This window comes from Phocoena sinus, chromosome 4 (genome assembly GCF_008692025.1).
Source record: "Phocoena sinus isolate mPhoSin1 chromosome 4, mPhoSin1.pri, whole genome shotgun sequence".
Taxonomy (NCBI): domain Eukaryota; kingdom Metazoa; phylum Chordata; class Mammalia; order Artiodactyla; family Phocoenidae; genus Phocoena; species Phocoena sinus.
In genome coordinates this window covers 72,364,765-72,379,403 of record NC_045766.1, presented here as the reverse complement: position 1 = coordinate 72,379,403, position 14,639 = coordinate 72,364,765, and the positions used below count along the sequence as shown (strand labels likewise).

Genomic DNA, 14,639 nt, shown 5'->3' with positions numbered 1-14,639 from the left:
GCGCACAGGCTTAGTTGCTCTGTGGTATGTGGGATCTTCCGGACCAGGGCTCGAACCCGTATCCCCTGCTTGGCAGGCGGATTCCTAACCACTGTACCACTAGGGAAGTCCCTATTTGTAGACTTTTTGATGACGGCCATTCTGACTGGTGTGAGGTGATACCTCATTGCAGTTTTTTTTGTTTTTTTTGCGGTACGCGGGCCTCTCACTGCTGTGGCCTCTCCCATTGCGGAGCACAGGCTCCGGACGCACAGGCTCACCGGCCATGACTCATGGGCCCAGCCACTCCGCGGCATGTGGGATCTTCCCAGACCGGGGCACGAACCCGTGTCCCCTGCATCGGCAGGTGGACTCTCAACCACTGCGCCACCAGCGAAGCCCAAGAATGGCCTCTTTAATGAGGCTTTTAATGGTAAGGAGAGTAGGGATGGACAGGTGGAAAGAATGAGTCACTTTTATAGCTTTATTTAATGGGTATTAATTTCCTTGCAGAAAACAGGATTTCTACCAATTAAATGATATTCTAATATGAAGAAAGATATATCTGTACATATATAACCTTGTTCAACAAAGATCTTCTCTTTGGAGATAAAAACTCATTAATAGGCCTAAACTGGCTGTACATATGTTCATTTATTATGAGTAGATTTCCCATTTTACAAACAAACCTCTTTTTTATGGGAAGAGGTTCAGGGTTTCAGAATGTCTTTAGTACATATTTCCTGATACTGGGGCAGGGGGATGGGGCAGAATTCCCCTGCTATCCATCAGATTACATCCCCTTGAAGCTGCAGGGCATTCTGCAGGGGTACTCTTCTACTCCAGAGTTAAATAGATATAAAAACAATGCATAAAGAATAATCCCCTGGGGTTTCCCTGGTGGCGCAGTGGTTGAGAATCTGCCTGCTAATTCAGGGGACACGGGTTCAAGCCCTGGTCTGGGAAGATCCCACATGCTGCGAAGCAACTAGGTCCATGAGCTACAACTACTGAGCCTGCGCGTCTGGAGCCTGTGCTCGGCAACAAGAGAGGCCGCGACAGTAAGAGGCCTGCGCACCGCGATGAAGAGTGGCCCCCGCTTGCCACAAGCAGAGAAAGCCCTCGCACAGAAACGAAGACCCAATACAGCCAAAAATAAATAAATAAATAAAATTAAAAAAAAAAAAAATCCCCTGGCAACCATATATGCCCTCTGATCTTATCAAACTATAATTTGCTTACTGTTCCTCAAATAAAACGCTCTAATTCCTATCTCTTTACCAATCCCCTTGCAACATCCCCCCTTTTTTCCCTCCCAGTATAATCTGGAATCCTATATAAGCTTCTATCCAAATACTACCATTTCAAGGGCCAGGCAAAGTACCATCTTGCCACTGATGGACAAAGTCCTCCCTGACTATTATACCCTACCGTAATCTAGGTTCTGATCCTCTCTAGCCTTTATCAAGCATTTGGATCTAATGTTTCCTAACACCATTAAACTAGTTTTTCATAAGCTTTTGACTTATCTTCCAATTAGACTGTAAGCTCCTTAAAGGCAGATTCCTATATTCTGTTTTCCCTATATTCCATATGCACCTACATAGTAGATGCTCTACATATCTTGGTTTTGAAAAGTAACATGGTCAATCCAAACGTGACCCAATATGCATAGTGTTCTTTACAGATTTTTCTACACCCAATCTATGGTCTTGTGTAAACATGGATTTTCTGCTACCCAATAATTTTTTTTTAGTTTTTGGTTATCAGGACTCGTCAGCTGACTCTGTGTCCCAGCCACAGGACTGTAGTTGTTCATCCTGTGGGAACTCCACTTCAATGTCATAAACAAAATTTGGATCATCCTTCTTCTTCTGATTTTTCTCAAAAAGTTCATCCATGATGCTCTTCCTTTTGGCAAGTTCCTTGTCATCTAGTTTGTTCAGGTCTTCCTCAGGATCAATGGTTGTTTCCCGCTGAACTTGTTCCATTGTTTCTGCCAAACTCTGCCCCCACAAGTAACCTCGTAAAAAACTGAATAACTTCTCCAGTTGCTTCAGGGATACTTGTTCCAGGTAACCCTTGTGTCGTGGATTATTCTTTAATTGTTCAGCAGCTCTGCTGCAATCTAGGAGGGAGAAACAAAACTATTATACCACAAGCAACACCACAGACTATTCAGGTACCACAAGTTACTGAAACAATTACCTGTCATTATAGTCAAGTAGCTAACTGGCTTTTGGGAATGAACTATTTTACAGAACTATTTCTTTATATACAGCTTTGAGTGTGATGGGGGAAGGAGGGATATATTTTTTATTTCTGTAACTTAAAATCACTTTGAGGAGATGTTAAATACTTTCAACTGGAGAAAACACCTGAGAAGAAAAAGTAGTATTACAGCTTTAGATATTAGTACTGGTACCAAGAAAATATCAAGATTACAAATAAAAAACACATTTGGAGGGAGAGAAGGGAATTAATATTACTGAATAATGCTATCTCATTTAACCCACACTGCAGATCTCAAAGGGTGGGATTATCAATTTCCTTTTACAGATTAGGAAACTGATGCTCACCAAGATTAAGTAATTTAGCCAAGATTTCATACCTACCCTGACAGTCACGACTTGAACCTTGGTCGGTCTAACTCTGAAGGCCATGTCATTCCATTACATGAGACTCAAATCATTCTTATAAACTGACTCAGCGAATATTTAAGATAGGAGGCAAGATAAAACATAAGATACCTGAATACTTTGAAAAGTTTCGGACAGGCATGATGCGCTGGCGACTTTTCCCCTTCATTTCATTCTCATAGATTAAGATAACAGCCGGAGGCTGGAACCTAATTCCACATTTCTTGGCAGTGCACATCATTCTCACATACACGTCACGGTAAATCAGAGGAAATCTGATGAAAATGTGTTAGTCGCATAATGACTTCCTGCTAAAGGGGAAAAAAATTAAGTGTTGGATAAATCACATTCTCCTCTACTTTTCCTCCCCAGCAGATCTGAATCTACTCCAGTTCTGGAGATGCATAGTCAGCTCAAGCTCAGTATTTCAAGACCTACCTGGAAAGTTCAGTTTGGCCCCAGGTTATCTTTAGTCTTTAGAATCCCTGGTTCATTGAGGGGTGTAGATTTGTTCACATATGAACCTAGAAATGCAGTTCAGTTTGGATCTCTTCGTGTACTGTACTCTTAACCAAAGACTGTATATGAACCTCTGAGTCAGCCCAAGAATCAACTTACAGGATCTTTTTTGTTTACCAATTAAACAAGTATGTACAAGCACCCTCTATGTCAAGGTACTAAGAGTTTTTTAATCTTACACATTATGTCCTGAGGGATTCACTAGACCAGACCTCTCTCCTTTGTACTTCCCCAATCATTCTACTCATTGAGTTTTTTGTAACTACTTACTTTATCACTTTTCTTTTCCTTCTATTCTATATGCTCCATGAGGGCAGGGAACATATCCACTGTTCACCACAACATCCCCAGCACAATACCTGGACTGTAGTAGGTATTCCATTGTTTAATTCAATATGTTAATAGAAGACACAGCCCCTGTACATCCTTGAAGTGTTCACAGTTTAGAAGTCTGATCAAAAAAGGCAATAATCAGCCTCCACATATTTGAGGCAATAAAGCTTACATGGCTTTTATTTCAACTTATTTATCTCACTACATGACTTTTTTTCAGTTACAAGAAACATTTTATTTATTTATTTATTATTTTTTAATCTTTATTGGAGTATAATTGTTTTACAATGTATTAGTTTCTGCTGTACCACAAAGTGAATCAGCTATATGTATACATATATCCCCATATCCCCTCCCTCTTGCGTCTCCCTCCCACCCTCCCTATCCCACCCCTCTAGGTCATCAGTGTCGAGCTGATCTCCCTGTGCTATGCAGCAGCTTCCCACTAGCCATGCATTTTACATTTGGTAGTGTACATAGGTCAGTGCTACTCTCTCACTTCATCCCAGCTTCCCCTTCCCCCGCTGTGCCCTCAAGTCTGTTCTCTACGTCTGCGTCTTTATTCCTGCCCTGCCACTAGGTTCATCAGTACCGTTTTTTAAGATTCCATATATGTGTGTTAGCATACAGTATTTGAAACAACCATTTTTTTTTTTTTTGGTGAAACAACCATTTTAAAGGTTAATACTTTCCATTCCCTCTTCCCTTCCCTGCTCTCAATGCCAAAATATACTTAATTATAGGGACTGCTTTAGATGTGACTATGATATTCTCAGAAAGATTTGCAAATGTCAAAGAACCTGGAGGTAAAGCAGCATAGGGATGATATCTTCATAAATTCAGTTCTGTTAGAGAATCACTAGGAACATGGTTACTTAATACATGTTCATTGTAGAAAACTGGGATGGGAGTGGGGAAGGGGGAGGAAGAGACATACAAAATAATCATCCCTGATTCCTTCCAGTCTTTCTAGGCATAGTTTTTTGTTTGTGTTTGGTTTTTTTTTTTAGCTATAGTATGTTTTTATATCATACATACTGTTTCCTACCTTTTAAATTTTTACAAAATTTTATTTTATGGAAGTATAGTTGACTTACAATGTTGTGTTAATTTCTGCTACACAGCAAAGTGATTCAGTAATAAATATAAATACATATATTCTTTTTCATATGCTTTTCCATTTGGTTTATCACAGGATACTGAATAGAGTTCCCTGTGCCATACAGTAGGACCTTGTTTATCCATTCTATATATGATAGTTTACATCTGCTGATCCCAAACTCCCAATCCATCCCTCTCCTATGCCCCCTCCCCCGTGGCAACCACAAGTCCATTCTCTATGTCTGTGAGCCTGTTTCTGTTTTGTAGATAAGTTCATTTGCGTCATATTTTAGATTCCACATATAAGTGATATCATATGGTATTTGTCTTTCTCTTTCTGACTTACTTCATGTAGTATGATACTCTCTAGGTTCATCATGTAGCTGCAAATGGCATTATTTCATTCTTTTTTAAGTCCTGCCTTTTAAATTTAACAACCTATGTAATTTTGCCATTAAATGTCTTTCTAAAATGCAAATTTTTATGACTGCAAATGTTTTGTCCTATGCATATACCATAATCTATATTATTCACCCCTTCCTATTGGATGTGAGAATTTTTACTCTTAGGAAATGGATCATACTGTGTTGGCTAAAAAGTTTGTTCGTTCCATAAGCTGGCTCTAGTAGCGCTTAGTTGTCTTTAACTTCATTTGAAACAGTTTTGTTAGACTGTATTGTGACAGCTGTCATATCAGTGTACATTAAAATTGGTGAATTTTTGTGTAGCCGTTTTAATATAGAAAATAGGGGGAAAAACATTTTTGGCATGTTACGCTTTATTATTTCAAGAAAGGTAAAAACACAACTGAAACGCAAAAAAAGATTTGTGTGTTGTATGGAGAAGGTGCTATGACTGATCGAACGTGTCAAAACTGGTTTGCCAAGTTTCGTGCTGGAGATTCCTCGCTGGATGATGCTCCACGGTCAGGTACACAAGTTGAAGTTGATAGCCATCAAATCGAGACATTAATTGAGAACAATCAACATTATACCATGTGGGAGATAGCCGACATACTCAAAATATCCAAATCAAGCATTGAAAATCATTTGCACCAGCTTGGTTATGTTCATCGCTTTGATGTTTGGGTTCCATGTAAGTTAAGAGAAAAAAACCTTCTTGACCGTATTTCCGAATGCGATTCTCTACTTAAACGTAATGAAAACATTCCGTTTTTAAAACAAATTGTGACAGGTGATGAAAAGTGGATACTGTACAATAACGTGGAACAGAAGAGATGGTGGGGCAAGCGAAATGAACCACCACCAACCACACCAAAGGCTGATCTTCATCCAAAGAAGGTGATGTTGTGTATATGGTAGGATTGGAAGGGAATCCTCTATTACGAGCTCCTTCTGCAAAACCAAACGGTTAATTCCAACAAGTACTGCTCCCAATTAGACCAACTCAAAGCAGCACTCGACAAAAAGCATCCCGAATTAGTCAACAGAAAACGCATAATCTTCCATCAGGATAATGTAAGACTGCATGTTTCTTTGATGACCAGGCAAAAACTGTTACACCTTGGCTGGGAAGTTCTGATTCATCCAATACATTCACTAGACATTGCACCTTCGGATTTCCATTTATTTCGGTCTTTACAAAATTCTCTTAATGGAAAAAATTTCAATTCTCTGGACGACTGTAAAAGGCACCTAGAACAGTTCTTTGCTCAAAAGGATAAAAAGTTTTGGGAAGATGGAATTATTGAGTTGCCTGAAAAATGGCAGAAAGTAGTGGAACAAAATGGTGAATACGTTGTTCAATAAAGTTCTTGGTAGAAATGAAAAATGAAAAATGTGGGATTTCCCCTGTGGTCCAGTGGGTAAGACTCTGCGCTCCTGATGCAGGAGACCTGGGTTTGTTCCCCAGTTGGGGAACTAGATCCTGCATTCATGCCGTAACTAGGAGTCCGCATGCAGCAACTAAGAGCGCCTACGTGCCTCAATGAGGACCTGGTGCAGCCGAAATAAATAAATATGTTTTTGAAAAGTGTGTCTTTTATTTTTACTTAAAAACCAAGGGAACTTTTTGGCCAACCCAATATATAAAAAACTGTGTTATCAAATTACTGTGCTCTGCCTCTGATCTGATGCCATGATCCCACTCCACCTCTTCTTTTTTTTTTTTTTTAAAACAAATACTACTCCCAGTTCACCTCACTAAAATTTGTTGTTAGTAAACTTTCTAGAAGATCCTACTGAGCACAATACAAATTCCATACACTCAAGCAAATGGCTGTATTAATAAATGATATATGCAAGTGATGCTCAATAATGTAGTTTTATGACTACACTCTTCTTTCTTTTTAAAACTAAACTTTTATTTTTATTAAAGTAATGTTTGTATGCTGTTTAAAATGTAACATACTTCTATGAGGTTTATAACAAAAAACTGTTGTCCTCTCCCCTTCCCCTCTCCATAGGTAACAAGTTTCTTTTAAATGTTTCTTCCAAAATTTATCTTCATATTTCTTAACAGTATGCTTATACTGCTATCTTCAGTTTTAGGGTAGTATCTTCTGACATCTTTCCTCTTTAAGACATCCATCCTAGAGCCCTCCGCTCTGTTCCAATCTGCATTGGATACTCTCCAGCTCTGCTTACATATTCAGTTCATGAAAACAGACGACACATTTACCCAGCACTTCTTCCTAGACATTAATACTTTTCTCCTCAAGGATCAGTGACCTGCATAATCTTGCCAAGCATCCCCACAGCACCTAAAGTGTACGGATTTTGCCATCAGGTAGACGATCCTCTCCCTATCCACGCCCCCACTAGTGCAAGACTGACTTTCTTACCCATAGAGAAGTACATAAAATGCATCTTCTGCAGGTCAACGTCTAAAATCTCCGTGAGGGGGTGTTTCCACTAACCGTAGGGCACCTAGGAGCACTCGACTTTGAGGCCAGGCGCAGCCTGGCGCTGCAGAAAGAGGCGACAGCCAGAGCTCCGCACCGTGGGGTGAATACCCCGGCAGGAGGCCCACATCGGCAAATACCTGGAAGTGGAGGTGGACGCCGGGAGCTGGGCTAGGCTGTCCCCAGGACACCGCGCGGGGCTCAGAGTCAGGCTGGGGTCCCGCGGAGCATTCCCTAGAGCAACTGCCCTGGCACACGTCACAGCGCTTCCGCCGCTCCTCGCTCCGCCCCCGACCGGGAGTGCGAGGGGCGGGGCGACGAGGGGGCGGGACCGCGGCCTCCTTGATGCCGGAACTTTCGGGGGCCGGGGATGCGGGGAGTAGGGTAACGGCTGGACCGCTGGCGTGCGCGCGTTGAGTCTTCCGTCCCGGTCTCTAACTCCGTGACAGCGCGCTCTAGGAGCGGTGTGAGGCGTGTGCAGGTTCCTCCGACCGCAGTTTGTCCCCGCGCGCTCTTTTGGGGCGCGCGTTCTCCGGCGTCCTGGCTACCCCGGCCGTGGCCGTCCGGGCGGTGGCCTGGCTACTCCTCTGGGAGGTGGCTGAACTCACCTGCTCGCCAGCCATAGCCTTCAACACCACCCCCACCGACGCTGGTAAGGGGAAGGGCGGGGCTTCAGGGGTGAGGGCGGGGTTTAGGGCCGAGAGGGTGGGGAGCCCTCCAGGCTCCCCAGTACTCTCCCTTCCGCGCTTAACAAAGGTACTTCTCGCGACCCTAGAGCTGTAGGGTGAGCTGCAGGAGGTTAAAAACAAAGGCCGCAAGCTTCCTGCTACTCCCCCCGCCCCGCCCCCCGTCTTCATTGCTTTGTGGCTGCTCCTGGTTCTCTGGAGAGTCGGGCTTTGTTCGTGCCCCGGTCTGGGAGGATCCCACATGCCGCGGAGCGGCTGGGCCCGTGAGCCATGGCCGCTGGGCTTGCGCGTCTGGAGCCTGTGTTCCCCAACGGGAGAAGCCACAACAGTGAGAGGCCCGCAAACCGCAAAAAAAAAAAAAATTTTATAAAGTACAGACGTGAAGCGTCTTGGGATGCTCTTGGAATGCGTGAAGCTTCTGACCACTACGGGGCCAGCAAAGTCTAAGTGCCCTATGAGGTGTGAGAACCCCAATCTAGAAATACATAGTGTGTGTTGTCCTCGGGGGACGTGGAAAGGGGAGGAAGACTAGTTTCGTTTTACAAACATTTTTGATAATGGACTAGATTGCGCTAGGGTTTCTTTATGACTCAGGGCTGGGCAAGCGAGTTGATTCACTTCTTTGGGCCCGAGTCCGTGGGCAGAAGTGCTGTGCTAGGCGCTGTGGATCCAGCCCTCATGGAGCTTGCATTGCAGTAGGGGGAGATGTATACAGTGCAGTAGTAATTACAATAAAGTGACAACGTTTGATAGGGAAAGGAAAGTCAGTACAAATCAGGTGAGTTTCTCTGTCTTTAAAACGAGGATATTAGACTAGTATCTGTCAGTCAGTGCAGTTCTGCTTTTGTGTTTACATATTAAGTTCCCAAATTTATTTGAAGAAAGGATTACTAGGCCAAAAAGAATTTTTAAACAACTGGACTTGTATCTGAAGACTTCCAGCACTGGCATTTTGTGATTAAAAAGGGGTCAGTTTCCAGAGCCAGTTCAGGCCGTGATAACCAAGTAAGGTAATATTTAAGAGGAAAAATCTTGAAGGTGCATTCAGATGCAACAAATTCACTTTGAAAATGGTACCTTTGAGGACTTCCCTGGTGGTCCGGTGGTTAAGAATCCACCTTCCAATGCAGGGGACTTGGGTTGGATCCCTGGTTAGGGAACTAAGATCCCACATGCCCCGGGGCAACTAATCCCCCATGCTGCAACTACTGAGCCCACGCACCACTACTAGAGAGAAGCCCACGCGACGCAAGGCGAGTTCCTGCATGCCGCAACGAGGATCCCGTGTGCCATAACTAAGACCCGACACAGCTAAGTAAATGAATAACTATTACAAAAAAAAGAAAGAAAATGGTACCTTTGCCTTAAAAATCATAAATAATCTAGTATTTGCAATACTGTTTGTAAATTAGCTTTTCTACTGTCCCAAGATGAATGAAATTTACTATTATCTAGTGTATATCCTGATAGACTTTAAGCCTATTAATCTGACCTTTTTTCTAATTAATTTATAGGCAGATATAAACCCTTACCCCCACCTCTATTAAAGTTAAACATTGAAGAAATATCTTGATTTATGCAAGAGATATTCTGTAAGTTGCTTGGGAAAAGATGATGTGTGCTTCTCCAAAGCAATTAAGGATTTCTTTAAATAGCTAGGAGAGTGGAAATGCCTTAGGCTTTAAAAGTTGGGCGGTTCTTGCTTCTAATCAGTTACTTACCTAGTTGTGTGGCCTAAACAGTAACTGTTTATAAGTCAGAGTTTCCTCCTGTGTACAAAAGGCAATAATTTTGCCTGCCTGTTTAGCTAGACTGTGAAAGTTAAAATACATGTGAAAGCCCCAAGTAGAGAATCTGCCATATAGGTATTATTTAATAAATCTTGTCTTTCATACTTTTTTCCTTCCTTCCCTAGTATATTCCAAATGTTTCCATCTCCCTGTCATGTTTTTTTTTTTTTTTGGATCTTCTCAGGAATATATCTAATGGACTTAGCAACATACAGTAGTGTATGGTTTTTCTGTATGTTTGTTTTAATATTCTTCCCACACACTTCCAGCTTTTGAAAATGGAGTAAAATTCCATAGCAAAGTGCCTGGGCAGAGTTGGTGGTCATTAGTATCTGAATTTTTAACTTTATGAGACTGACACTGAGTAACAGTTTTAATGTCTGAATTCTGCATGGAGTCAGTATAGTGAGATTTCTGGTTATTCTAAGTTTATAAAGGAGCCCTTTGAACCTTTCAAAAGCCTCCAGTTTTTGTTGTTTCTTTAAACTCTTTCAACATCTGCACAAGGCATAGTGTACCATCCTCTCAGTTTTTTCTATGTGTGGATGGTAGAATATAGAAGTTGCCAGTTTGTATCTGATACTCAGTTTCAGTGAGCTAGGATTAAAATAGAGGTTTCCTGGCTCTTTGGCCATTCTGTTGTTTTTGGTGTCCTGGGATCACCTGAATAAAGTAATATAAATAGCAAACAGTTATATAGAGTGCTTGCTATATGGTTGACCCTGTTCTAAGTGCTTCTACATATATTAAATTCTCATGACAACTAGTAGAGAGAGAAGCTATCTTGCCCAATGTCACACAGCTGTTAATAGACAGACTGGGGTTTGAAACTAGCCAATCTAACTCCAAAGTCAAGACTTTTAACCCCTATGCTATACTAGAAATAGATTCATGTGTAGCTCAAATTGCTTAAGTTTTAAAAGTTTTTGTTTTGTTTTTAGGTTGGTTAGATTTTCCAGGTAATTAAAGCCTATTCAAACTATTATTTTCTGATTATTTAAATATTCTTTCATTGAGTGCTTATTTTGTTTAAAAAAAATCTTTTCATGCTTATAGGCATAAGGGCCACTTGTTCTGAAATTATTTTGAGGCAAGAAGTTTTGAAAGATGGTTTCCACAGGTAAGTTGCCCATTGACATATACTTATATCAAAATACTATTTCAATGTAATTTAAAGCAAAAAATCAATAGTTGAAAAATGGATAAACTGAAAAAAAATTACTTGCCTTCTTAAAGTTATAAGTGACAGATACGTGATTCATAGTTTGAAATAATGATTAAAATAACTGTGGAGAAGAGAAGGAGGAAACAAACATTTATTATTTACTACACATATCTATTATATATTTATATAGCCAGAAGCTGTATATACAGTATTCCGTTTAATCTTCACAATGGTTGTAATATAGATGATACCTTTCTTGTATTTCAGATGAGGGACTAGGGCTCAGGGAATTTAAATAATTGTGTAGAGGTTAGGGTGGTAGAGCTCTGATTCAAATTTATGACTATGATACTCCAAAGCCACACTCTCAAGTACTAAGATATTATACCACCCTAAATCACTATTTCTAATTTACAAGACTTGGTTCCAAAGACCAAACTATTTCCAAAAAAGAAACTATCCTCAAAAATGAATATTTGCCAGTATTAAAGATATTTTAAAAACTGGTAAAATGTTGTGGAAACTGTTCCATAAGAAATTCCCAAACTTTAAAGCTTCTCAAGGTGGTCACTTTGAAATTATTATCAGATATTTGACTTATAAATTGATACATATATTTTTAAAATCCTTTCATTTTATAAGTCACCTTAAACTAAAACAACTCACTCTCGTCACTCTTAATGTTAGCCTACAAGTGAATGGCTAGGAGGTGTAGTAGAAAAACTTGTTTTTTCTGTTTGTTTGTTTTTAATTCAGATAAATTTGGGCTCAAAATGTAGCTCTATTATTTAGTATCTGTGTGGCCTTAGTCAAGTTAAGTCATTGCTACCTTACTGATAAAGGTGGATAATGATAGTATTTCCTTATTAGGGTTGTGATGATTAGATCGGAGAATATATGGAAAGCTCCTTAATGTAGTGCTTGTCATATAGCACATACCCAGGAAATGTTAGCTATCATTATTATTATTTGTTTTTTTTTTTTTTGCGGTACGCGGGCCTCTCCCTGTTGTGGCCTCTCCCGTTGTGGAGCACAGGCTCCGGACGCGCAGGCTCAGCGGCCATGGCTCATGGGCCCAGCCGCTCTGCGGCATGTGGGATCTTCCCGGACCGAGAAGGCGGACTCTCAACCACTGCGCCACCAGGAAGGCCCAGCTATTATTATTAATAATGAGATTGGTGATCAATCTGGGCAGTACAGTTTCAAAGAGGAGGTGTGACTATAAAGTATAAAACTGATTTTGGGAGGGAACTCACTTCTGAAAGGAGTTTTTGACAGAGTTCCAGACACATTTTAAGCAATAACAGGGTAATTATGCCAATTATATAGCTTCTCTCTTTAACATAATTGGAACGTATTTTCAAGAGGAATGGGAAATAACTGATTCCAATAAGGAAGAAAGAAGTAACTGAAGAGACTATCGTGACAACAAAAGTAGCTGTCCAACTCTAAGTACTGAGGATAAAAAGCAGGATATAAAACCAACAGTGAAGAGTGACAGAACCCATAAGAATAGCTTCAGAAACTAGAAATCTCAGAGTTATTTGAGACCTTCAGAAAATGCCAACAATCATTTTTTTAAAAAGGGTTTTTTAGTTATGTTTAGAGCAGGTATAGTCTTGAGAGAGTAGATGAAGAAATATTAACATATCATAGAAAGTAGAATTTGTTAGCCCCTCTTATTTCTGTCTTCTTGGTCAAGAAGAATTAATCCCACTCTGGAAAGGGCCAAGTGGTTATTGGTAGTAGGAAACTGAAGTGCAGAAAATGTAAGGGAATTAATTACACAAAAGGGCCTTAATGAATATAAATGAGTTTAGAGTCTCCCCTCTCTGATGAATTATATCTCATTGCAGTAGGAGAACTTGCTTAAACCATTGCTGAACTTCTGTTTGTAATCTTTGGATGATCTGGAAGTTAGTTATTGTAGATTCTGGGCAAAATTCTAGGCCAGATTACTAAAATGATGGTTTGTGAACACAGAATAGAAACTGTTGGTTTCTGGGGACTTGCATGAATAAGCTTTATTACAAGCTTATTTCTTTTATAGAGTTACTGGACAGGTGGATTAGAGGAATGCTATAGCTATAGTATATCTGATTTTCTGTAAGTCTTTTGATGAAATTTACGTGTTATATTTGAGAACAAGATGAAGAATGTGAACTGAAAGGTAACACAGGTGAATAACTTCAGAAAGATTAACAAATACATCTGACATGTTTTGGTTAATTGGTTGAATTCATCTTGGAGGGAGGTCCTGAAGAGTCTCTGTCTTTTTAAATATATGTGTTTTTTCTGATGATAAGATGTTACATGTTCACAAATATATATATAGTATCCAGAAGAAAAGAGATAATAGATATAGTCTACTTTAGAATATATTTAGAAGAATTAAAGCAATATATATATAGATAGATAGATAGCTGCTCTTGATATTTTATAGAGGCAGAATGAAATAGTGGCTAACAATTTGGGCTCTAGAGTATAACTATTGGAGTTTGAATCTTAGCTCTTGGCTGAGTTACTTAGTCTCTCTGTGCTTTGCTTTCCTTTCCCTCTTTCTTTTCTTGAAAGAGGTAAAATATTTTTGTTTACTCACATGTATATATACAACTTTTGGATTTAATTGATTTTTATATTCTGTGATTAGCTTTTGCATCACTAGAAATGCTATTTTGGGGCAAAAATAGAATATAACAATGCCATAGAAACTATTCAGAATTCTTTCAGTGAATGCAAATTATTAGGAAAATAAACTGCTATATGTAAAATTACCTCAGACTACTTTAAAGAATAAAAGCAAAAAATATCTATAGAGATAGCTGCTCTTGATGTTTAATTCTTGGAATTTCTGCTGTGTTCCTAGAGCAATGAGTTCATATAAATTTATTGATTATCTGAGAACCAGAAACGAATATCTTATATAAAGCCTGAAAACGTTTCCCCATACTTTTTAAGTTGGAGATGATAATTTTTCTATGAAGAGAGTAACATGGGTATTTCATCCTAGTGCTTTGTTTTCTTACAGGTAAAATAGGAATTATAATAGTACTATTTCATAGTGTCTTTTTTTTAAATTAATTTATTTTTGACTGCATTGGGTCTTCGTTGCTGCACGCGGGTTAATTTCTTTAGTTGTGGCGAGCAGGGGCTACTCTTCGTTGCGGTGTGCCGGCTTCTCATTGCAGTGGCTTCTCTTGTCGCGAAGCACAGGCCCTAGGTGCGTGGGCTTCAGTAGTTGTGGCACACGTGCTCAGTAGTTGTGGCTCGCGGGCTGTAGAGTGCAGGCTTGGTGTGGCACACGGGCTTAGTTGCTCCGCGGCATGTGGGATCTTCCCCCACCAGGGATTGAACCCGTGTCCTCTGCATTGGCAGGTGGATTCTTAACCACTGCATCACCCGGAAAGCCCTCATAGTGGTTTTTTTAAATAAACTTCATTGAGTATGACAACTATATACACCCATGTAACCATGTAACCAGTCAAAATATAGAACATTTTCATCATCTCCAAAAATACTCATGTGCTACTTGCAGTTATTCTCCCTCACCCATACCCACACTCA

General features: G+C 40.1%; 2 protein-coding genes across 5 annotated transcripts in view; one reads left to right on the top strand and one right to left on the bottom strand.

Annotated features, from left to right (window-relative positions):
* Window positions 1-270: 270 nt before the first annotated feature.
* Window positions 271-8,100, bottom strand: CEP19 (centrosomal protein 19). Of its 4 annotated transcripts, none has more exons than XM_032630798.1 (3): window positions 7,375-7,903; window positions 2,730-2,929; window positions 271-2,107 (listed from the first exon to the last, which is right to left on the bottom strand). In XM_032630798.1, exons 2-3 carry the CDS (start codon window positions 2,857-2,859, stop codon window positions 1,746-1,748), a joined length of 492 nt encoding a protein of 163 aa, XP_032486689.1. In that variant the 5' UTR covers window positions 2,860-2,929; window positions 7,375-7,903; the 3' UTR covers window positions 271-1,745. The 4 variants fall into 4 exon arrangements, with proteins under 4 accessions (XP_032486689.1, XP_032486691.1, XP_032486688.1 ...); XM_032630800.1 differs by having other exon boundaries at window positions 2,730-2,926; window positions 7,575-7,903; XM_032630797.1 differs by having other exon boundaries at window positions 1,067-2,107; window positions 7,575-8,100.
* The window catches only part of PIGX (phosphatidylinositol glycan anchor biosynthesis class X), a 26,627-nt gene continuing 19,767 nt past the window's right edge, over window positions 7,780-14,639 (top strand). The window contains exons 1-3 of the mRNA XM_032629405.1: window positions 7,780-7,818; window positions 7,894-8,086; window positions 10,967-11,030. Coding sequence (XP_032485296.1) covers window positions 7,780-7,818; window positions 7,894-8,086; window positions 10,967-11,030 — 296 coding nt within the window. The remainder of the gene's footprint in view (window positions 7,819-7,893; window positions 8,087-10,966; window positions 11,031-14,639) is intronic.

Excerpts from the sequence above, each read along its gene's own strand:
- CEP19 (XM_032630797.1), bottom strand. The coding sequence starts at position 2,859 with ATGATGTGCACTGCCAAGAAATGTGGAATTAGGTTCCAGCCTCCGGCT. Across the intron at positions 2,108-2,729 it reads AAACTTTTCAAAGTATTCAG|ATTGCAGCAGAGCTGCTGAA; the intron begins GTATCTTATGTT and ends TCTCCCTCCTAG.